A 25602-nucleotide genomic window follows, 5' to 3' on the forward strand; every position below is an offset into this window, starting at 1 on the left:
CTCTCTCCCGGTGGGATCTCACTTGACAAGCAGGGTAAACATTCCATCAGTCCTAGATCTGTGATAGATTTGTGTCCTTATTTGCCATTATGTGACCTGGAATGAGAACAAGATGCCCATGCCTGTCTCACCGCTGGCCCTCATACAGGGTGCCATGGCTTCATTTATGATTTATTAGATGTTATCACTGCACAATTTGACAGAAATTACATAGCTACAGTTTTTAGGCTAAATTATTCAAAAGGAGAAATTCATAATGTCTAAGTATGCAAGGTTTTCTGGCTGCTGATTGCTACATTAATGTTGATATGATGTTTTTGCATAGTGTTGTATATTTGACCCCAATGGAAACAAGCCATAGTGCTTTCTTCATGGGTTTAATCCTTTTAGCATCCTTTTGTATAGAACTGTACTTTCTGTTTTTTGCAAACTGTTAATAAAGTATTCAATCAATCAATCAATCAATCAATCAAAGGTGATCTATGTTTTTAAAAAAACTTGATTTTGTAATAGTTTTGAAATACTTTTCAATGTCAATTTGCATATCTGCCTTTTTTGATAATGTCTTTATCGGGGTTTCTTCTTGTCTTGTACCATTGCCTTTCGGCGCCTTGCGCATTCTGGCACCGGAGCTGCTCCTTTGGGGATGCAATCACCGCAGTTGCACGCAGTTCCCTCTGCTCGCACCGTGCAAATCATCCCATCTGCGTTTGCAGTCATGGGCCCGAGTCAGGCGAGGAGGGTGGAGGACTCGGAGGAAGAAAGGGAGGTTCTAAAAGTCATAATTCCCTCCATATCTTATCATCAGGACTCAGAGGACTGTAGGGCCGAATGACCGGGAGAAACACTTTCAGATCCGCTCTGCTCTGTGGTCACAGAAGAACCAGACACCCCAACATGTATCATCTGAGCGCCGTCTATCAGTCCATGTGTTGTGGAAGTGACACGCGTCCGGTCTGGCATCACCTCTGTTGTTTAGATCACTGGTTTCCCAAACTTTTTTATAGCTTGAGAGACCCAAAGAGAATGACCCACCCAAGCTATAGTGAAAATAGCAGATCTACAAGCTCTCAATGCATCCCCATGCGACGCGTTGTGAGCTTCATGTGGATCGGCTATTTTCACTACTTCTTAAACATCTGTTTTCTAATTTATGGAATGTTTTTGATTTATTTTTGATGTATTCATGAAATTCTTTTGAAAAAGAAACAGCAGTGTTTTTGGATTTAAAAAAATAAATAAATGTTTTTAAATAATAATTGAAAACAAAAATGTAGGAAACAGGGGATATATTTGCTTGTGTGGACCCATAAAAAACTTATCCGCGACCCACACATGGGTCCCGACCCGGTGTTTGGGAAACGGTGTGATAAAGAAGAGCACAGACTGGAGGAGAGGAAGGGGGTTGAACCAAGGACGTCTCCGGGTCTAATAGTGGAGGCAGGAGGACATCATCTCTCTCTCTCTTTGGTTGCTTCTCCTTTTGGACTTTATTCTCTAACCCACGGATCGGACAGTTGTTCATCATCATCATCACACACACACACACACACACACACACATACACGCACACACACGCACTCCCCGATCGGACGCTATTTGTTTGACCATCATGAGGACAAACGTGTGGATTTATAAAGTGTTGCTGTGTGTTGTGGTCTCCGCGGTGGACGCAGGTAAGACATGGAGGAGAGTTGGACTGGACCCGTGCGTAATGTGGAACGGCACGGCACGTTATTATTATAGGATAATGTTATTGTCAGTAATGGATAAGCAGCGTTGAGATCACGATCCCGAGGCTGCAGCACCGGATAAAGATGTTTATAATAACACTGTTTCCCAAACAGTGGGTCGGGACCCATCTTTGGGTCACGGACCAATTTGTATGGGTCGCGAGTAAATATCTTTACCTATCTTTTCTTTTTTCCTAAAAAAAAATACATATCATTTCAAAAGATAAGAAAATAGTTAAATGAAAAAAAATGTTTAGAAAAAAATGAAAAAAATCCGATAATAAAAAAAAAACGGGCAAACATCAAATTTCTCTTTTGGGTCTCGAGCTAAAAAGTTTTGGAACGACTGGTTTAATAAATGTATCAGAGTGAATTATGTGGAGACTGCGTTGCACGGAAACACAATTTTTCTCCCATGCTGTGCTCTAATTAACCTTAATCTGTTATTTAAATTTAAAATGTTGTCGCTTTTGATGGTAACAGCATAGGTGGGCACTATAGGGACATCTGGGCACCTCGATGTAAAATTGGCTATTTCGTCCAAAATGTTAAAAAAAAATGTAATATTTGAAAAATATGTCTTAAGTAAGTATGATGTGAACATGCTTAAACATTTGACAATTAATGTCTAATATTTCTACAATTAATACATATTGCTACAAAACCTGTATATCCAGTCATTGTGGGGCATCAACAAGAAGTTGAAGGATAAAATTAAGTCTGATAATGATGTACCTGCATGTTCACATCATGTATACTTTATATATATTATAACATTTTGGACAAAATAGCCAATTTTACATGCCCAGATGTCCCTAGTGCCCACCTATCCTGTATTCTACCATTCCAGCTGCGTAAAGTAGAATATGGGAAGGTGCACACACGCGCACGCACGCAGGCATGCACGCACACATGCACACGCACGCACGCACACGTGCTTCAGCAAGTGCCCCGCTGGGTTAAAAGACATCTGTTTGAAGTCCATCTGCTCATGTTACTGCTTTGTCATTAAAAGTTTATATAGGTCATTGTCATTTCGGTAATAGACACTTGTATATCTGTGGAACTAATGCCTGCTACTGGGGGGATGGATGTCGTCATGGGGATATCATTCTCCTCCTGCACTTTAAAACAGGGGTCTTCAACGTTTTTCACTACATACATATTGTATAAAACTGTGTTGCTGATTAAACTTTTTCATAGATTTCATATAGTTGGATTCATGCTAATGTGTATTTTCAGATAGTTAACCTTTTAAACCCTAAATATTTAGTCAACTTGACCGTTGGCTCTGTACGTTATCTGCTCTTTTTCCCTCTACACCAACTCTCAGGAAAATAGCAGATCTACAATCTCACAACGCCTCGCAGCACGAGGCGTTGTGAGCTTGTAGATCTGCTATCTTCGGCTCTAATGTTCCCTATCACACAAAGATTTGGCGGACCCCCTGTAGTAACTCTTGAGGACCCCCTAGGGGTCCCGGACCCCCTGTTGAAGACCCCTGCTTTAAAACATTAGTAATTCGAACAGCTTAAATTGGTCAGTTTGCACGGCGACAAGGCAACGGCCACAAGTGAAGTGGAGATGCTGTTATATATGCACGTCCCCGCGGCGGTATGATGTGAGAGCACGCGTTTTGGCAGGACAGGGGAACAGTTTAACATCTGGCGGGCTGAGCTGAGGGCCACATTTTTCGCTCGCAAAGCGCGCGTGTGCGCTCACTGGAGCACATGTAATGTCTTTGCAGAGTCCAGACAGAGGCGCACCTCGAACCTGCTGCTCTATTGCCACTTTGGGGATGGTTTTTTTTTCTCCTTCTTCTTATTCAGTAGTTCTCCTTCCTTCCACGCGTTCCATAGGAAGCCCACACACCTTAAAATCAACACTGGACCGATCACCTCGACCGTGCGTAGAGTGTAGAGAGCTACATTACATTTACAATAATATTCAAACCTAAGCGAAAATTCTTGTTGTGGAGATAGCGATACATAAGGAGTCAGACTGGAGGCAAGAGGAAGAGACTAAGTGAAATCTAATTGAGCGGCCTGGCGAGACATCAATGTTGGAACAACAGCGTGATGAGTGCCAGATGTGGTCCTAGTGCAGCCCAAACATTAATAATGCGTCCTCCCCAAAACCATTTTCAACCACGGGGAGCCCTCCAGCCGCTCCAGAACTTACAATCTCCTAAGTACACACACAACGTCTTGTGTCGGATCTTGGCACGAGAGTCTGTTGCTATAACTCACCAGCATGAGATTTTCTTCAGTGATTTATACACCCCCACTTGCCACCAATTACAGGGGGGGGGGGGGGGGGAGAAAAAACGATTGTAAGTGAACGCGTCGTGCACCTAAACTTTTGCAGGGGTCTTCAACAGGGGGTGCGGGACTCCGAGGGGTTCCTCAGAGATACTGCAGGTGGGCCACCAAATCTTTGTGTGATAGGGACTTTATTATTTTAATTTTTACTTTAACCACTTGAACCCTCACATCCCTATTCTGGGGGGAACATTAGCCAAATAGGGATGCCAGCCGATCTACAAGCTCACAATGCGTCTGCGGCGCGTTGTGAGCTTGTAGATGGGCTATTTTCGGCAAAGAGGTTTGGTGTAGAGGGAAAAAGAGCAGACCAAGTACAGAGCCAAAGGTCAAGTTTACTAAGTATTGAGGGTTTAAATCGTTAAACGTGTGGAAAACACACATTTAATATGAATCCAATACGTAGTGGGGGTCCCTGCTTCATCTCTTTCTAAGCTAAGGGGTCGTTGGCCTGAAAAAGACCCCTGACTTAAAGGATGTTTCTGTGCAAGATTTAGACCAGGCACAGATAGAAAGTACTTTTACAGTAGAGTTCCACTCCAGCGAAGGATGCACTCCACATTTTTCCCCCCCATGGCAAAGATTAATGCTTTGCATCACTGAGGTTGCAGTATTGAAATATGGATCGTCCCATTTTTGACCTGTAATGGATGTCATCCTTATGGGTTTATGTTGCTCTTTTGCAATGATAAAACTCTTCTTTTGATGTATTACTTCCAAAGAGGCAGGCTTCTCTCAACAAAGGCCTGTAAATCAAACGCCATAACTTTATTTTTGCGTGCTTGTGCAAACTTTCAAACATATTTTCCCACAAATAAAATAAGTCCCGTTGCTGGTGGCCATTGACAGACTATTCATAAAAGTTATTTTGAATAACAGTAGAGCAGAGACACGGAGTGATGAAACATCTTTTATTCCTGTGGAGCAGGATGCCAGATGGGGCTGCAACTTGTTACTTTCAGACACCCCCCCCCCCCTCCACCAGTCTTCCCATGTACTACTATCATCAAATGCCCACCGGCCCCTCTGCGATCATGACTATGAACAAATTGATGTAGGCACAGCATTCTGACCACCATTCTTGTCAGTTGTATAGTTTTAAGTGTGTGTGTGTGTGTGTGTGTGTGTGTGTGTGTGTGTGTGTGTGTGTGTGTGTGTGTGTGTGTGTGTGTGTGTGTGTGTGTGTGTGTGTGTGTGTGTGTGTGTGTGTGTGTGTGTGTGTGTGTGTGTGTGTGTGTGTGTGTGTGTGTGTGTGTGTGTGTTCAAAATGAAAAAAAAAGGCAACACAGATAAAATAGCAATACGCCACAACTAACACGACTCTAGAAAATGTAACATAACAGGAGACCAATAGCTACTATACTGAATATAAACTATTAAACGTGTTAATATAAACCGTTACTGGTCAAATATAAGATTTAGCCCTCACTAGTATCTAATATCCCCCTAATGTACATTAGCTTCCTATGGCAATATACATCTCCATCTCACAGTGCAACGCCCATCCAGCATTTCTGGTTCATTGGCATTGCGTTTAACCAGAACGTGCCTGATGGTGTGTTTTGAACTGTGGCTTGATGTGGGACAGCTGTCCACACCTCTCTGTTCTTCTGTACTGATGGTTTTCTATCCTACCAGCTCGTTAACTGCAGGCATCCCAGCTCTAACCATAAACATAAGTAGGTACGTAGATGCCGCATTGGCCACTGGATCCTATGTCAACTTAACCCCCATATTGGCAGGGGCAACTTGAGAATCAGTAGTTCTCACACTTTACAGATTTTTCAAAAATGTTTAAAAATAGCAGAAGTACAAGCTCACAGCACGGCACGAAGTGACACGCTGTGAGCTTGTATGTTGTGTGTGTGTGTGTGTGTGTGTGTGTGTGTGTGTGTGTGTGTGTGTGTGTGTGTGTGTGTGTGTGTGTGTGTGTGTGTGTGTGTGTGTGTGTGTGTGTGTGTGTGTGTGTGTGTGTGTGTGTGTGTGTGTGTGTATAGATTATTTCTCTGTTGTAACAATGCTTCTTGGCAATATATTTTATACCATTGGAAAGCCAGTTTATTTCCCTTTTATATGGTGCTCCATTTGTAAGGAACATGCATTTGTGGGATGTGCAGCGCAGCTGAGTATGTGGGTGGCAGCCATGCAGATTTACTATAGAGTCTTGTTGTGAGCTTCCTACCCCATGTGCCCCCAGGCACCCATGGCACCTGTGGGTACATGGGGTACCTGGGGGGCTACATGTCTCCCCATAGGATCCCAGAGGTCTGTTAGAGTGCGATCCTATGGGGAGACACAGAGCCCAGGAAGTCCTGGGCTGTTCCCCTCTTCCCTCTCTGTGAAAACCCTCCATAAAAACAATACAAAGGGTCTAGGGTGAACAGGTGTATGTGAAAGTGAATGCCTGTCCCTCAGAAAAGAATAGTGGACTGTGGAATGATTGGCCGAACTGTGTCACAATTCGGTCACAGACGTGACGTCCAGATGTGATGTTACTTGGTGCAGCAAATGTCACTAACGTGACATCCGGATTTATTTGGCCAAGCTTCACCTGAAAATCTAGTACTTGGAAATCTATTCGGAAAGCTATTTTTTGGTAAAAAAAGAAAAGGAAATTCTTAGAATTCTTTTGAAATCTTAAATAAAAAAAATACATTAAAAAATGCATAATGACATGCCCAAAATAGGGACGCCACGGTTAATTATGGTTGATTATTAGAGTTTGACAACAATCTGAGGTCTTTTAAGCAGCAGAAAAGGTTCCTCTGTAAAAGGCCATTAGGTCTAGGGGATAGATAGTGGAGCATTTGTTTTTATGTACGTTACTGTCTTTTATTTTGTATTGTAAAGTGTTTGTAAGTTATTCATTGTTGCTTGTGAGAAGACCACAATGGAAATAAGTCTTAGGACTGTGTTGTGTTTATCCTCGAACTGCTGTAACCTTGTGGTTTAATTGCATTTCAAATCCAATCCAATCAAATCTGACCAACAAACTCCAAACACCCCCCTCCTCTACCCACTAATTTCCTCTGTGACTCTGAAGGTGATGCCATGTGACTATGTCACCTGTTGTCACAGAAGTGAAGGAGGTGAGAGAGGTTCCTCGAAACATGAGCAGAACGTTTTGTTCATCGGAGGATACTCGTTCCTCATTCAGGTGCTCCAAGACACTTCCCACTGTAGGTGGAAGAGTAGTAAAAGACGATTTCATAATGTTACCAATGCTTGTGCATTGGTGTGCATGTGCATACCACTGGTTATTGGCTATCATGAATTCATTGCGACCACCCGCCATTCGATAACTTGTACAGATACCTGTTTGATGACACACAGTGTGTTTTCTGTTTGCCGAGTTGGTAGTGAGAAGAAAACAAATTGAATCATGTGGATCTTGGGATACATGACATCTATGACGTATCAGAAAAAACAAGAGGGTCTCAAAAAAAAAATCTATTAAGCTCTATTTTTTTTAAAGGGGAGACGTGAACATTTTTTTAAACGTTTGCCCATAATGATATCCCCCAAGTAGGGATGTCAGGTTGAAAGTGTTTAATGAACGTATGCTTGCAGACAAGAACACACGTGTCTAATTTGAAGTGAAATACGATCGCCATGGGCCACAAATGTGTGTGTGAGTGTGCGTGTGTGAGTTCGTGTGTGTGTGCGTGTGTGTGTGTGTGTGTGTGTGTGTGTGTGTGTGTGTGTGTGTGTAAGCGTGTGTTTATCTGTTTGTCCTGCCCCTTTTACACGAACCACTTGGTTACGAGTATGTATGTTTACGTTACTCATGATGTGAACAATGCATATTTCCCGTCAGACCATGTGTGACTCCTTCCTCCTCGTGTTCCCGGCAGGGCGCCTTGGGAGGACTCAGCAGACGTTACAGAAGTATGAGAAGACCGAGGGATACATGCTGCTTTGCACCGACTGTCCCCAAGCCACGCTGGTACGAAGCCGCTCGCTGGAGCACTGCGCCCGCAAGTGTAAGAAGGGCAAGAAGGCCTTCAACTGCAGGTGAGTTCCGGTGTCTCAAAGCAGCGATTCTAAAATTTTCATCAAATCCATTTGAACACTCTCAGAGTTACAGGCATGTAAGGGAACCCCCTCAAGGAGGCCTGGACCCAGGGTTGCCAGATCTGCTTATTATAATTTCCCCGCAAGATTTTATTTGAAAATAGCCGATCTACAAGCTCACAACGCGTCGCGACGCGTTGTGAGCTTGTAGATCTGCTATTTTCAAATAGCTGATGTATATGTTAAAGTGCTCATGTGGCCCATAGTCGCTTTTTTTTGTGCTGGTTTTCCTAGACCTGGTTGCTTGTTTCTCTCACAGAATCTGGCAACACTGCCTGGACCCCACTTTGAGAACCATTGTCTTATAGGTTGCGTTGTACTTGCATTTGATTCGACTGAAGGTTGCTCCTTAAATGGGGGTGAAACCGTTGGCTGGTTTTGTTAGTGTTTGTTTGTTTGTTTTCCAGTTCAGGTAACTACAGCAGATTAAAAACATGGCAGGCTGAATAAGGCTGAATTTACAGTACACGGTGAGGTAAACTGCAGCTAATCAGATTAATAACGGGTGTGTTAAATTCAGGCGAGTCAATATTATCTACGCCCTGAGTTTGGGAGGTCAGGGTTCCATTCCCCGGGCGGGTCATACCAAAGACTATAAAATTGGGACCCAGTGCCTTCCTGTTAGCTCTCAGCATCAAGGGTTGGATTGGGGGTAAGTCCCTGTGACATACTAGCTTCATGTCCAGGGGGTGTATCAAGCTGCCTCACGCTACAGAAATCCGTCCGTGGAATTGTGTTGCTGCGGAACCAGTTTGGGTCCAAGTTTGCTTCCTGCCGGCTTCTGTCATGGTGACATTCACAAACACTGCAACAGGAAACAAACTTGGACCCGTTTAGAATGTTTACACTGTCGAGTGTGAAAAGGTCTATATGACGGCGAATACTCACTGCTGTTATGGTGCTCAACACAATATTGTTGTCATCAATCGCCATGGTAACCAGTCGAACCACATGCCGAGCGATTCTTAAACGCAAGAGGTCTGTTTATTGGGTGTTGATGAAAACCTCAAGTGCTGCCTGAGTGTGAACGTTAAAATGGAATCCAAGCAGACTTGTCTCAGTGTAGACACGTACGTCCTTAAACATTTTCTGTTTTGTTCTCTCTCGGGTTTGGTTTCTCACCCTCTCATCTGTCTCTTTATTTTGTATTTCTTCTCAATTTCATATACACCATTGTCTGTGTGTAAACAGGACATAGACACTGAGGGTTGTCATATCCTCCTGAGAGCTGAGGACATTAAGTATATTACAATTTAGGGTTTCTTGTGATTGGATTGATCTTGTGAAGGTAAAAAATAAATCTCTTACAATTTAGAATTAAATTGACACACACGCACGCACACACACACACACACACACACACACACACACACACACACACACACACACACACACACACACACACACACACACACACACACACACACACAGTCACACAGTCACAGACACACGCACGCGCGCGCGCTCACACACACACACACACACACACACACACACACTGTACATCAGTTGACACACATGACATCATGTTGTATGTAACGTGAAATGCTAGGTAGCACCAGTTCACCCAAGCCAGCTATAGGGAGCAGCTCAGGTAGAGTGCAGGTCTAGTCTAGGAGTGTAGCTGGTCTAAGGGTGGCCCACAGGCGGGTAGAGGGGAGAATGAGGGGTGGGCGTGGAGGTAAGAGGGGGTCTAGGAGTGTAGCGGGCCTAGGGTGGCTCTTAGGCAGCTAGAGGGGAGTACGAGGGGTGGGGGTGGAGGTAAGATGGGGTCTAGTCTAGCAGTGTAACGGTCCTAGGATGGCCCTCAGTGGGTAGAGGCGAGTATGAGGGGTGGGTGTAGGTATGGAGGTCAGTGTGTAGTTTTCAGAAGAAACTGGAAGTGGTCCCGCCATAGGATCATTGGGAAGCCCAGGGTGTCCTCTGTCCTCTGATTACAACAGGATTTAATATTTTTACTCATAAGAGTAAAAAGATAGATGCAAGAAAACAATGTCCACTACACATAAATGATCGGCCGGCTCTCAGGAGGTTATAATTGCTAAGCGGGCATTCTTCCTTCACTCTTCCCTGCCGCTAATAGCAGAATACAGACCTATTTACATATTTTTGTCGTTTATCCTCTCGCTCCATCGCTCAACTACTTCCTGTCCCTCTCCACAGGGCCTTCTACTTTGAGAGGCACAACAGGAAATGCCACTTGCTTCCCTTCGACCGTCTCACCCCCGGAGCCGGGGCCCAGGCCAACGTGAACGTCACGCTGTATGAAAGTAAAGGTAAACTCCCGCCGCTTGTCAACTTGAAACTCTCTTCAAGGTGACATTATACACCGATGTTCTCTCTGGGCTGAAGAAAACATTTGAGCCTAGAATCGAGGTTCCGGCCGGAGAAGTGTTTGTTCGCTTCAGAGCGGTGATCATCATGGTGCCCTCGAGTTCTCTGCCTGGTTTAGAAGGTCTGTAGGATTCTCTGTTGACACAATAAAGCCAAACCCCCCCCCCCCCCCTCCGGTGTCGAGGGATGCACACACAAACATTCAGCGTACTGAGTGGACTGTAAACAACACATTCATTGTTTACAGTCAGAGCGCAGGGCCTGTTTAAGTCCGGGCCACGGAATCTAGCACTTCAGGATTTATTGCAGAATTTGCGGAAAGTCCCCTACGGTGACATTAAATGAACTTCAGGGAGTCGTCTGTTTTGGGAATAACAGTCAGGGCCGGGATGCTCTGAAATCTTTAGCGATAAAACGTGTTATTGACCATACATGGGGAGAAATGTATTCCAGGTAGTCAAATGACTATACAAATCCAACATAGACCAAACATGGACAAACATGTGTTTACAACCTGCCATGAAATGGGGTTTCTGGGACTGTGTGAACTTCAAAACGAGAGAGAAAGTGAGTGAACATGACAGACAGACAGACAGACAGACAGACTGACCTTTTTTGATCCTGTGGACAATTCAGTTGTGAGAACATCACCACACTTAAGGATGAAACAGATACGGTAACATTATTTAAAACAGGTCAACAGTGTAAAAGACAGTTAAAACATGATTTGATATGAAAATGCCTGTTTGCTTTTTACAGATTATATAAGGGAGTGCATCTCCGGCAACAAGGACACGTACAGAGGGAGGAGGTCTTGGACAAAATCCAACATCACCTGCCAGGCCTGGTCTGATACCAACATCAATGACCACACGTAAGGTCCCTTCCTTCCTTCCTTCCTTCCTTCCTTCCTTCCTTCCTTCCTTCCTTCCTTCCTTCCTTCCTTCCTTCCTTCCTTCCTTCCTCTCAACGCTATCATCGTTTTCTCCAGTTTTTTTCCACAATCTCTGTTCAACAGCCTCCAGCAGGTGATTTATTGACTTTCAGATCATCCCCAACTTAGCTCCAATTTCTCTCTCTCTCTCTCTCTCTCTCTCTCTCTCTCTCTCTCTCTCTCTCTCTCTCTCTCTCTCTCTCTCTCTCTCTCTCTCTCTCTCTCTCTCTCTCTCTCTCTCTCTCTCTCTCTCTCTCTCTCTCTCTCTCTCTCTCTCTCTCTCTCTCTCTCTCTCTCTGGATGTGGGTGGGTGGACACTTAATTCCTAGTTAATTCAGATTTATTTCAGGACATCTACGATAGAATGTCGCCCCTTCTCCCCCTCCCGCATGAGGTCATTATTTTCCACAGCACTGTGGGCCATCAGGTGTACACCAAAAGACAGGTTCAGCTCGCTAGCTAAACGAGGCACAACAAGGCCGGTGAATATCTGAAGAGGAAGATGGTCCCGTGCCAGTACCTCATTAGCCAGTGCTCATTAGTTTACTAGAAACTTTTAACTGCTTATGGGGGTTGTATAGGGGGCGGGGGTGGCATAAGGCCTGGGGGTAGACTGCACTGAAAGAGAGTGGGGGAAAAGGGGGGGGGGGGGGTAAGAAGAAGGCAAAAGGCAGAAAGATTTATAGACTGAAGTAATGTTCTGTCTGTTCTCCAGCTGAGCTCACAAAGCTACAGACAGACAAGAGGAAAATACAAGCTCCCTGACCCCCTGGAGAGAACACACAGCAGGGCCAACCCTGACCTGGCCTCTCCTCTCCTCTCCTCTCCTCTCCTCTCCTCTCCTCTCCTCTCCTCTCCTCTCCTCTCCTCTCCTCTCCTCCCCATCTATCTGTCCTCTCCTTCACTGTTAATCTCTCATCACACTCCTCCCACCCACATTTTCATCACAAGCTGCAATATTCATACACTCACCATCTTGAGTACATGCGTCATACAAACAGAAGCAAAACACGCATCAAATGCAGCAAGTCATCCTTTCGTGTTTGTTCATATGTATGGACGTCATGCATGTACGCATTGACATAATTACATGTGTATGTTAATCATGCACACACACACACACACACACACACACACACACACACACACACACATACAACAGACACACATACATACACAGAAACACCAGCCCTTTGCACAGCCAACTCATCATGACACGTGGTCTCGAGACCCCCACCCCCGACGACAAACATAATGTCCTGCAACATCCCCTTGGCCTGTCAGCGACTTCGACTTTAAACAGGGGGACTTGATTTAGGAGAGATTCAGTGCCACAGGGGGGCCTGGCCTCGCCTGAGACCAGCCCACTGCGTGAGGGTTACCACCTTCGTGAAGCACGGATCGTTTGAGTTGCACGCAACTATTATTTTTATGCTTGACTGATCACCGCAGAGCAGGCGCGCGTTCCCACGGGGTTCCCTCCTACAAACAGGACTTCCACCTGTTGTCTAAATTTAGAGGTTGGGCTGGGCCTCAGAGAAAAGGCTGTGTTATTATACCAACAATTAATTTCAGTCTGAAGTTACCTTTATGGGATGTTGTGTTTGGCCTCAATTGGGGGTGGTAGGTTTTCCCTTGGACTGCCATGTACAATGCTTTGATATATGTTGTAAATTTTCACTTGAGATATCTTTAGTTATTTCCATCCATATGTTTTATTTAGGCGATGCAGGTTTCTAGCGTAAAACAGTTGGCGCCCTCATAGCCAGGTGCGCGCCGTATAGCTATACGTTTTGTAGCATTTTCTTCCAGTCTAGATTTCATCTTTAATAATATCGGAAATCCAGCCAATGTGTTTAGCCAGTCCAGAAAGCAAAGCATGTGTGTGTACAGTGTCTGACGGCGCTCCGTGGGGAACAGGCTCTGGCAAGGAGATGAATAGCTGGCTAACATCTGTTAGCGCAACATCATTATGGCTAGCTTGCTCCCATGCTCTGGCTTCTCCTGGATTCTCACCAGATGCAGCTTTGTATAAAGACCATTTTTTGGCTCCTTCTAATTCCATTTATATGTGAAGGATATTTTATTGTAATACTCGATGTGAGTTAGTGAGTTACACATGAATGAATGGGAGTGTTTTGGCCAATTGCTCAGCGTAGATTGGAGGAAACAAGTGCATCATCCAGACCAACCCCTAAACCTGATTTAAATCATAACATGTTACGTGTTTGCTGTTCACCTTTCCCTGCAGTGTTATTATTTCATTGGGTATATTTCTTCTATATTGTATATATCTGCGGTTTGACTATTCATAATTACCCACACTTTGTGATAAATAGTTTATGCACACTTTGACTATCTATCTATCTATCTATCTATCTATCTATCTATCTATCTATCTATCTATCTATCTATCTATCTATCTATCTATCTATCTATCTATCTATCTATCTATCTATCTATCTGTCTATCTCTCTGTCTCTCTTTTATATCATATAAACTCTTAAAGATCAAATATGTATGTATTTCTGGGCCTAGTGTAGGATCTTCACAACGGCTTGGACACAAGGGAGGATTTTGGGGGTTTAGGTTTACAAAGAATGCTTGACTTTGCTTTAGCCCGATTCCCTCGCTTATTATTATTCTTCGGCTACAATGTTGCTCTCTGGTCTCCTTTGGTCTGAGAGAGATCCCTCAGATTTCCTCTGGTTTTGGCCCGAATGATGTTGTGCATTAGTGCAGGAGCCCCATGGAAGCCCCAGGGCACATGGGGAGAGACCAGAGCAGAAAAAAAGTTATTTGCTGGGGTAAAGTGCTCAGATGAGCTGCTGATGCGAGGGCGACTGGTTCTCCCCCTTTCTGTTAGATTTTTTGGGCCGCCTGTAAGCATTTGTTCTTTTCATTTTTTTATCTTCCGTCTGCCATGAGATATATCTTTGTCTCTCACTCCATCATTCTCTGTTTATATGCTTCACGCTTTTGCTCCCTTCATCTTTGTTCATCTTTCTATCAAAGTCAGTCAATTTCGTCTTGATTTCGCGTCTATTTTTTGGTTTCCTTTCGCTTTCTTTCTCCTTTACCCGCAATTCTGTTTCTTTTCCTCCACCTCCCCCCAACCCATCCATCCATCTTATCCCCCCCCCCCCCCCCCCCCCTCCTCCTCCTCCTCTCCTTGGGTGGGAAAGGGACTGTGGTGGGCTTGGATCAGGGGGGGTGTTGACGCGCCAGCTTTTCATCATCTGGGCTTTTGACAGAAGATGAATTTCACACACTGTCCATTTAATGTGGTCTGTTCCCTATTGTTCTGGCCCATATGTTCGGGCCGGGCCCGGGTTCTTTTTCCCTCTGAAAAGGTGTGTCCCATCGAGGACCGCTCACACACTGACAAACGGCAAAGAGGGGGGATTAGGTTAACCCATTCAGACCGGGAACGCTTCTGTGTCATTTTAAGTTTTCTTTGGCTATAAAAGAATACCAGATATACAAGCGAACAGAGTGCCACGCTATGAGCTATGAGCTATGAGCTATGAGCTATGAGCTATGAGCTTGTATTTTTAAATAATTATGGAAAATGTGTGCAAATCTTTGAATATATAATATTATTAAAGCAAACATTTTTAACTAAAATCTTTGCTTCTGGGGATTCTACAAATGTCTTCTAAATCCTAACAAAAAAAAACGTATGTTGCTATAATATCAGGGGTTCTCAAACTGTTTCATGTCAAGGACCACCCAAACCCCCCCGCCATTTCAAAATATGTTGTTCCAGGGACCCCCAGAAGCACAGATCGGAGTTAAAAATGTTCGCTATAAAACATATATATTCAAAGATTTGCACACATTTTCAAAGATTAAAACAATATATATATATATATATATATATAGCAGATATACAAGCTCATAGCGTGGCACGAGAGAAATCTTGAAATGATACACAGTACACAGTTGCGTTCCCGGTCTTATAGGGTTAAAAAAAAAGTGCAAAAGGTTTGCCAGCAAACGCGCTGCTCGGGCTGCAGCCAGTGATTCGTAGCGTTGCTCTATGCTATTGGAGCTTACTGTGCTGTGACTGGCTCTGCTCGTCAGACACATGACGCCTGATTTATACTTTGGTTGCGCGCCGGTGTCACGCGCCGAAAATAGACGATCTACAAGCTCACAGCGCATCGCAGCACCAGCGCCTTGTGAGCTTGTAGAGCGGCTATAATGTTTGGTGCGAGACCCGGCGCACTACCAAGTATAAATCAGACACATGAGGCTGCCGGGGAGGACTGCTGGGATAAAACTGTCTGTCCTTCCTCATAGAAAATACGACATAAATTTAGATGAATGACTGGTGCTGTCATCCCGTTATTGTTCTGAAGTTGTGATGGCCACTGTTAATGTTGAACGAAACAAAAGCTTCTTCTGCTCTGGATTATTGAGTCAATGTGCAGGCAGTGATGGAAGAAGTGGCGATACCACAATGTAAATGCCACCAAAGTAAAATTATGCATGAATGCCCTATAAGCGATTCTTTAATGTGTTCATCACTTAAATTTTGCAACTGTGTAAAGATGAGGCTGGTTTTAATTACTTTATTTGCTGCTGGGTAGCTTAACCTACAGTATACGTTGTAATTTATCAGTAAATGTTTTGTATTAATCCTATATTAAAAGGATTTAAAAAAGTGCTCATCTGAGCACTTTTTTTTCTGCTAACCATAAACGACCCCGATATGCCCATATAGGCATGTCACTATGACTTAGACATAACCATAAACAAACCCGATACGCCCATATATAGGCATGTCACTATGACTCAGACATAACCATAAACAAGCTCGATATGCCCATATATAGGCATGTCACTATGACTCAGACATAACCATAAACAAGCTCGATATGCCCATATATAGGCATATATGGAGATCCGGTTTTCCAGAGCCACAGATCCGACCGCTATGGTCATATATGGTCATGTGTAGCCTGACTATCAGCCTGAAGCTGCGTGGAGCTTCCCTAAACCAATCACAAGAGATCCACGGATCCGCCTACATCTGACGTCATCGCACGGCTTGTTTTAGCAGATATTCGCTGATTGGCTCGTCGTTAGACCTTCCCCCACCTCCGACTCTCATTGGACGGTACTTTTTGCATCGAAGATATCCTAGGCTCACATTTCAACACCAGACCAAGAGGCAGTCCACTCAGAGAGTGGGCGGGGTCTATGGTTTGGAACCAGGCTAGGTCATGTGCATATATGGGACCGACCAACTTCAAACTCGGCGCGAGTATTGGCAAGGACTCGAGGGAGTCCATACAGTATATATGGGCATGCCAATATACAGGGTGTGGGCATATGCTAATGACATCAGGGATCTCCACATTTAGGCACAAAAGGGACACAGACAGACGTGTACAACGGGTACTCTGACAAAGCCCCCGACACTGTGACTCAGACATTGGTTGGATCGTAGGTGTGAGGGGCGCTTAGCGGCCCGAACCTCGAGTAACCTAAATCTGCAAAGTAACTAGTAGTAACTAAAGCTGTCAAATAATTGTAGTGGAGTAAAAAGTACAATATTTGTTTCTGAGATGTAGTATAGTATTTAAAGTACACAAAAATGGAAATAGGTCAAAGTAATTGTACTTAAGTACAGTACTTGAGTAAATATACTTAGTTACTTAGCACTATTTCTGTCTCTTCATCTTTACATGTGCCATCTTCACACAGGTATAATTATTATTTTCTATGATTAGAATACATGATTTCACGTCTCCTTTCCTCTAGGTTCTATCCTCACATGTACCCGAGGCAAGACCTTCGAGAGAACCTCTGCCGTAACCCTAACAACGACCCTGGGGGTCCGTGGTGCTACACCACCGATCCCAACGTGCGAGCGGAGGAGTGTGGCATCCCGCAGTGCTCCCAACGTAAGGCAGTGGCTCTCAAACTTTGTCAAGGACCCCCAATACACGATATGTGTTTGGCCTCGGACCCCCATCTCAAAGTATTTCTTGCCAGGGAGAGGACCCCCAGAAGAGAAGATTTGTGTTAAAAAGATGTTCACGTATTCGATTTTTTAAATAAACAACAGATCTCCGCACTGTGAGCTTGTGGATCTGCTACTTTTCAAAAGCCAAAGTATAGAATATGGTTAAAGTTGTTAAAATGATTGTGATTAACTAATTATGCTGGGGACCCCTTGGAAAGACCCACGGTTCTTTAAAGAGCTATTCGTTGTAATGCTTCTATAAAGAACCCTTAACCACTTAAACCCTAAACACTTCATCAACCGGTGTCCCCCAGGGGTCTGTGCATGGCCCGCTCCTTTCAGAGAAAAAAATCTTAGAACCAAATGAGGAACTTTTCTCTCTATTCACTAAATAAAACGATTCTTTAGTAGGTGATGGTACTTTGTGGAAGCATATAGCCAACCCATTTAGACCTGTGGTAACCTATACGTCTACAGTATACCTTTACAGAGGCGTTTTTCAGACAACTGTTAGGATTTAGAAAGCGTTTTTAGAATCGGCCTCAGATCTAAATGTGTTAAAGAACCATTTAATAACCATCATTCATAATTCTGTGTGCACACTGTGATGGACACTCCACTGACATAGTGGAGTGACCTGCTCCCCTTTAGGTAAACTTTATTTGTTCAGTCAATAGACGTTTTTGTCAATGTGAATTACTGTTCGTCGTTTAGCCAACGGCGAAAAAGCTGCGACGAGATTTGAATCGTGTTCACAATGTTTGCAGTCAACTTTACCGGAGGCGTCGAAAACCAAGGAGGATTAATGTTTTGTTTTCACGTTGACAGAGGTGTGCATGGCGTGCAACGGTGAAAACTACAGGGGCAAAATGGACCGCACCACCAGCGGGCGAGAATGTCAGCGATGGGACTCGTCGAGGCCACACAGACACCAGTTCCAGCCCAAAAAGTAAGGAGCAAAAAAAAAAGCAAGTGTTGTCTGTAAACGTGTTATTTTTTTCCAGGTCCAGTTTGTAGAAACGAGCTGTGCTTTCCAGAGGTGACTGTCAAAACCGCTGACCGCACTCACAGACCCAAGTGCTTAAGCACTTAACACTAATACCCTGGAGAGGTAGACCTCACCAGTTGTTATGGTTTAGTTCCCTTCATTTGTCAAGACACAAGAATCTGTGACAACACCCTATTGTCTCGCGCTCTGTCTCATGTTATTCTGGCTCACTCTCTCCGTCTCTCTCTCTCTCTCTTACTCTCTCTCTCTCTCTCTCGCTCTCGCTCTCTCTCTCATTAGGTACAGAGATAAAGATTTGAAAGACAACTACTGTCGTAATCCAGATAATCGTCTCCGTCCCTGGTGTTTCACGATGGACCCCAACACGCCCTGGGAGTTCTGCAACATCAGTGTGTGTGGTAAGGCCAATCTCACCCAGAACACTGGTACTGCACTAGAAGTAGAGTTGGTAACACTTGTCTATAAGGCATAATAAACATTCTTACGATGTCATTATAATCTGCTTATAACACACACTATACATAGTATACTTATAGTTATAAGCGCTCACAAATACTCATCATGCTTTATAACAATATTCATAACACATAAAGCATGTTATAATAGTCAAGGCCAAGTATCATGATACATCATAATTGCTGGTCATTCACAGACTTTTGGCTATGATAGTGTGATAGTGTATTATAATTTTCATAGTTGTAATCACTGTTATAATGCATAATAGTGTGATTATAAGTCAGAGGTCATTGTGTGCTTTAAGCAAAGTGAAGGAAATATCATTAAATATATGCACTAACAGCAGAAAGTTTCTGCCTACTCCTCCAGGAATGTCATTACTTTACTTTAAGCACCCAATGAAAGAAATTGAACAAAATGTGGGAAATGTTTGAAAATCAAAATATAGGTAACAAAAAAAGGAATGGGCCACAAAAATGTGTCCGTGACCCACAAATGGGTCCCGAACCCAGTGTTTAGGAAACAGTGCGGTACTGTACTGTACTGTGCTTTGTAGGAAACCCACAACCGAGGAGCACACAGTCAAATCCAGAGTGTTCATTTAACTCTGACGTTGCCAAAGTGAACCGTCAACGGGAACATCTTGACACTTTCAGAGTCAAATGAACACTCTGCCCGGACCTCTCTGTGCATGCAGCAGACCTGGGTTGTCCAAAATGCCAACATATATGAATACACAGTCGCACCGCGGCCGCAAGTGCATGCACACACACGCAGCCCAAGCGTGCATAGCCCTAATCCTCATTAATGCACCACCACATCTTTCTCCATATGACGAATGGCCATGTCTAACGATGAAAACCGACTTACTCGACAAAAACCAACCCAAGCGGGAGTTGATGAGGAACACATTCTCGCTTCGTTTCTCCATATCGACCTCTCCATCGCAGCCTCCGGTGACACTGTGCTACATCCTTATAGCGTCAGATATCAACCCGTTGCGGGCCCCCAGAAGTGGGCACGCCGCTGTCTAGATCAGAGACTTTGGACCTACTGCTCCTGTGGCGAGGATGCCCGGTCTGAAGGATTGTGGTGGTCTGCGGAGGGGGACAGACTACGGCTTTTGAGTGTACTAGCCGGTGGTTTGAGGGCGGTAACAGAGGTTTCTTACATGGAGGCCTGTGGCAAGCCTCGTCGAGCCTCGTCAAAGGGGTCTCCCTCCCCCCCTGCGGAGGGCACACAAGCTTTTTGTTTACCCTCCTCCGTGTTTCATGTGGTGCCTGCATTCAGTCCCTCCACCTCGGCAAGAGGGGGGCAAATAGGTTGTTTGTAAAGGGGAGGGGCCGGCTTCACAGTGTTTTATTGAGACCACTCGTAGATGACAAGGGGCTGTGAAGTCGGGTCGGGTTGTAAGTTACGGAGGTTGCTACCGACAACACACAGCGGGCAAGACCCCGGCCGCTGTCTCAACTTGTTGTCGGGCAGACCGCTTGCTCTGGATGGTGTCAGGGATTCAACTGGGATTTGAATGAGTAGAAGTGTAGAGGAGAGAGAGAGAGAGAGAGAGAGAGAGAGAGAGAGAGAGAGAGAGAGGGAGAGAGAGAGGGAGGTAGAGAGGACATGCCATTAGAGAGTTTGCTCTTTTTCTTCAAAAGCATGTTGAAATATTTCCCAGTGTACTCATGCATGCAGGCTCTTTCTCTTAGCCACACACACACACACACACACACACACACACACATACACACACGCACGCACGTACAGAACATGTTATGATTTACAACGAGGGAGGGGGGAGCTGCATTTGTCCAGATGTGTGCATCCCTCAATGCCTGCCCCCACTAAGATAAAAACCATTGACCTGCGCGGCAGCGTGCACACAGATACTGGCATGCATTACATCAAGCCAAAACATCCCTCTGTTTCCATCAAACTCCTTCTTCTTTGTCTCAAAAACATTCCCCCTTCCTCCTCCGTTCCTCTCCCGTCTCATTTGTCAAAGGCTAAAGAAACAGAGAGAGAGACTCAGAGGGGAGAAGCTCGTTCCCCGTGCACTGCTGTTCCCGCGGTGCCCCGAAAGCACAACTCCATGTGAGCATGTTTGGAATAGTTTTCCGGTGGATAAAGGGGACTACTGGCAGAGCGGTTTGGCACGCAATGTGTTTGGTTTGGCTGCGGGACGCCGATCCATCCCCGTCACCAGGAATTGTGATGTGTGTGCGCAGAGTGCGAAAAGGCAATTTGGAGTTGATGAAGAACACATTCTTGTTTTCCACACATACGATACTCTTTTGCTGATGTGAACGCGATTGCCGTGCTAAATCAGTGTCGGTCTCTTGTGGTGTGTGTGTGTGTGTGTGTGTGTGTGTGAGCGCATACATGTGTACATATATTAGAGTTAGCCTTACAATTAGGAGGGCTAGGGTGTGTGTGTGTGTGTGTGTGTGTGTGTGTGTGTGTGTGTGTGTGTGTGTGTGTGTGCGTGTGCGTGTGCGCGTGTGTGTGTGTGTGTGTGTTACGCCGTGCAAGAATGCAGGGCACCGTTGTTATGGATAGGAAGAGCATCCTATCTCGTTTCACATGAGGAGGGGAGGAGTGCTACTGTTTTTGATCATCTGTCTCTAAGTTAAACATGACACATTCTTCTGGGGATTAATGTTTCCACCTCTCTCTCCCTCTCTCTCTCTCTCTCTCTCTCTCTCTCTCTCTCTCTCTCTCTCTCTACCTCTCTCTCTCCCTCTCTCTCTCTACCTCGTACATCCCTGGCTTGTGTCTTATGTACCATGTGGCCTTGGTGCAACTTTTTTGTAATGTGTTTCTCTCTGGGATTCTGCTTGTTCTTACATTGACTCATTTTCCTCTCTCTCTCTCTCTCTCTCTCTCTCTCTCTCTCTCTCTCTCTCTCTCTCTCTCTCTCTCTCTCTCTCTCTCTCTCTCTCTCTCTCTCTCTCTCTCTCTCTCTCTCTCTCTCTCTCTCCCCCTCTCTCTCTCTCAGACTCAAGCGAGGACACAGATGTCAACGTAACAACAGCCTGCGTCCAGGGAAAGGGGACGGATTACCGCGGTACAATGAATGTCACTCCGGAAGGTGTGACTTGTCAACGCTGGGACTCCCAGTTCCCTCACAACCACTCCCACTCCCCAGAGAACTACAAATGCAAGTGAGTGACACCGTTCACTTCTTCTTTCTCCCCCGGCGGAAGCCATTTGCGCACATCGTGCAATCTGTGTAATCGGTCGGGCATGTATGCATTTTTGTGTGTCCTCACGCTTGTGTGTGTACTACCACTGACTCAGGGCCAAATGTCCCCACAAGTATGGTAGAATTGACAGTTTGACGACAATTTTCCTGGTCCTCGCTAGAGGAATGGTCGTTTTATTGTTAAAACATATTTTTTTAGTTAAGCTTACACAATTGCAAAGGTTAGGTTTAGGGGTTGGGGTTGGTGTAATGCCAATTTATACTTAAATGCATGCCAGTGCCATCGGAAATAGCTGATCTACAAGCTCACAACGTGTTGCAGAATGACGCGTTGTGAATTCTAGATCTTCAATTTTCGGTGCGCGATGCCGACATGCAACTAAGTACAACTCAGTTTTTAGGTTATCATTGAAAAAAAAACGTATGTAATACCAAAGTCTGTGTGTGTGTGTGTGTGTGTGTGTGTGTGTGTGTGTGTGTGTGTGTGTGTGTGTGTGTGTGTGTGTGTGTGTGTGTGTGTGTGTGTGTGTGTGTGTGTGTGTGTGTGTGTGTGTGTGTGTGTGTGTGTGTGTGTCTCACAGGGATCTCAGAGGGAACTATTGTCGAAACCCCGACGGTGCGGAGTACCCATGGTGCTACACCACAGACCCGAATCAGAGGAGAGCAAACTGCACCCACATACCCAGATGTGACGCCGGGGTCCCACCAAAATCAGGTACCGTGTTAACTGCTCCGAAACATCTCTCAAACACACTGAGAAATGATTTAAGAAGGGCCATTGCCCTGTAAAAATTCTTTGCGGTTTCCATGTTATTTCTCGACAAATTTTACTTCAGCGCTGCTGATGTCATAGAAGACTTTGTCATGTTCTTGCACACAGTGGAAGCATTCCGTGCAAAAAGCTTTCAAGTGCACCTCTGGCAGAATAAATGGGATAATGTTATTGGTCCCATAGGGCTGGCCCACTTGGCAGCACGTTGCCCGGTGCATTCCATTTCATGAAGCAGCCTTCAGCCTTGGCAGAAATGTGCAGTCCCCCCCCGCCATGTTTCTCTGCTTTGCATTTCAAACGACCACACATGTCACAATGCAAAGAGTCCTTTGGTAACTATAGGCACTACTCTGGTTCTGCTTAACAGCAGACATACTGCGATTGAAATTTCCCCATCACTTTTCTATTATATTTGGGAACCACCAATTGCTGAGAGGCCCTCGACGTTAAATTGATCCAAACCACAAATAGAGGCCGGTTTCAAACTTGCTTATTTTATGACAGCATCAATGAGAATGACAGCCACGGCTCAAATAAATACACTCAGCTCAGATCTTTTTGACTGTGTGTAGTGTGCGCAGTGTGCACACATGCGAACGCGCACGCTCATTCATTCAGTTATGTGTGCAAGAAACTGTCAAACTCAATAACTTCTATTGGCAGTCATTGGGAATACTCAGCGAGGGGGGGGTCCGGATCATAAAATAACACGGTTCCTGTTCTCGCGCAGAATGTTATGAAGACACTGGCGTCAACTACCGCGGCGCGAAGTCCATAACGCGATCCGGAATTCCCTGCGGAGACTGGTCACATCACATAAACAGGTAAATAAGACGTCACAAACTACACAAACATCTGCCACCCTCCCCCCCATACACACACATGGAATAATGCTGCTGTAACGTGGCCAAAGATATGGAAACATTTACTAGACACCGACACTGTTTTCTGCTCAATGTGTGTTTATCGACAACTCTGCTCCCATTGCCTTGTGAAAATCCCTTTTCAATTGAATTAGGCTTAAGTAGTGAAAACAAACAGCAAGAGGAAATCAGGGGTTCCTCGGGGGTCAATACCAGGACCAATTATTATTTGTCTAGCTTGACGAAGGGAAACCCTGAGGTCCTCAAAAGATTGACCCACCCTGAAGGAAAAGGTTGCCCAACGCCAGGGCCGGTTAACCCACACTCAAGTGCGACTGTTGGAATTGCTTAATTTACAGGAATTTTAAAAGCCAAAATGGCACAGACAGATGGACATGTTCCAGAGCCGACCCCTGACCCCAGGAAGTGCTTTCCGAGCATAGTAGATCAAAGCCAATCAGCTCCCTCATGTGGACCGCAGCCAGTGAGTCTGCTCTGTTCAAGGTCAGGGGGTCGGCTTAGGAAAAACTGCTGAAAGCTACGGCTTGTTTAACATTCTCCTGGGAAGTGAAATTATCTTCACCCTTTGACAAATTGCTGCCCCTTGCTTTGCTTTTTTTATGTTTTGTTGTCTCCCGTATCTTTGTCTCTGTGCCACTCGTGTTAAAAGTTATAAAGCTGTATCCCGTCTTGTATGAGAGAGGTCCTATGTCCCTTTTAACGACTTACACCCCAGTTGACCGGCATTTGTCAGTGGGCTTGCGTAACTGAGATCTGCTTTTCTTTAATTCTCTTAAAACCAAGCAAAAAGAAAGACATAGAAAGACATTCGGAACCAAATTAGCATTCCTACAGATGGCAGGCACAAAACGTAATGGTTCCATGGAGAATGTGGCTCCTGTTGGTCTGAGCCCTGGTGAATGCCGGTGCATACTTTCATACTCCCCAGAGCACTCTTCACTAAACTCTGCGTTTCCTTCTACACAGCCTCTGTGCACTGAAGGTAGAGGATTCATGGCCCTATATGAGAGATGCAGTCAGACTTTCCAAGCATAGCTCATTACATTATATCTGTATATCTCTCTTTATCTAACTCTGTCTCTCTGTATCTCTGTGTCTCTCTCTCTCTCTCTCTCTCTCTCTCTCTCTCTCTCTCTCTCTCTCTCTCTCTCTCTCTCTCTCTCTCTCTCTCTCTCTCTCTCTCTCTCTCTCTCTCTCTCTCTCTCTCTCTCTCTCTCTCTCTCTCTTCTCTCTGTACATACCGTATGTATAGATATAGACAGACTGACTGACTGACTGATATTTCGTTAGGTAGATCGATAGGTAGATTGTTTGATCGAAGGTTATGTTTGTTCTTACAAGAACTTACAAGTGTGTGTGTGTGTGTGTGTGTGTGTGTGTGTGTGTGTGTGTGTGTGTGTGTGCGTGTGCGTGTGCGTGTGTGTGTGTGCGTGCGTGCGTGTGTGTGTGTGTGTGTGTGTGTGCATGTGTGTGTGTGTGTGTGTGTAAGTGTACTAATCTCATAGAACTCTGGCCCCCGTGTTGGTCCCGACACCACGCTGTGAGAGAACAGATGGATTATGAGAACGTGTATTTATGTGTCTTTCAGTGAGGATTCTCACTCTGCGGTGTCCCATGTAGGGCTGGAGAAGAACTACTGTCGAAACCCCGACCGGGACAAACACGGCCCGTGGTGTTACACCAATCCAGACAGCCGCTTGGCTTGGGACTACTGCAGGCTGAAGCACTGTGAGTGAGCTGACCTAACCCTGTCCATGTTGGGTGTGTGTGTCTGTCAGCGCACTTGTCATCAGCATAATACCCACACAGACCAGTAGTGTACCATGCACATGTCAGGGAATACTAGCTAGCCATTCCCTTTAGCTGAGAGAGAGAGATGAAGCAGGGACCCTCACTACATATTATA

At 44.9% G+C, this 25602-nt stretch overlaps 1 protein-coding gene across 2 annotated transcripts in view; it reads left to right on the forward strand.

Annotated features, from left to right (window-relative positions):
- The first annotated feature begins 1458 nt into the window (after positions 1–1458).
- The window catches only part of hgfa (hepatocyte growth factor a), a 36418-nt gene continuing 12274 nt past the window's right edge, over positions 1459–25602 (forward strand). Inside the window, exons 1-11 of one of the 2 annotated variants that reach the window (XM_080420745.1) lie at positions 1459–1676; positions 7909–8068; positions 10292–10404; positions 11222–11336; positions 17169–17311; positions 18202–18322; positions 18662–18780; positions 21834–21999; positions 22622–22755; positions 23543–23636; positions 25285–25424. In XM_080420745.1, the coding sequence (XP_080276871.1) occupies positions 1613–1676; positions 7909–8068; positions 10292–10404; positions 11222–11336; positions 17169–17311; positions 18202–18322; positions 18662–18780; positions 21834–21999; positions 22622–22755; positions 23543–23636; positions 25285–25424 (1369 nt within the window). In that variant the 5' untranslated portion in view covers positions 1459–1612. The remainder of the gene's footprint in view (positions 1677–7908; positions 8069–10291; positions 10405–11221; positions 11337–17168; positions 17312–18201; positions 18323–18661; positions 18781–21833; positions 22000–22621; positions 22756–23542; positions 23637–25284; positions 25425–25602) is intronic. The other variant, XM_080420746.1, reaches the window with a different exon arrangement.

Source organism: Gymnoscopelus braueri (assembly GCF_963280865.1).
Source record: "Gymnoscopelus braueri genome assembly, chromosome: 23".
Classification (NCBI taxonomy): domain Eukaryota; kingdom Metazoa; phylum Chordata; class Actinopteri; order Myctophiformes; family Myctophidae; genus Gymnoscopelus; species Gymnoscopelus braueri.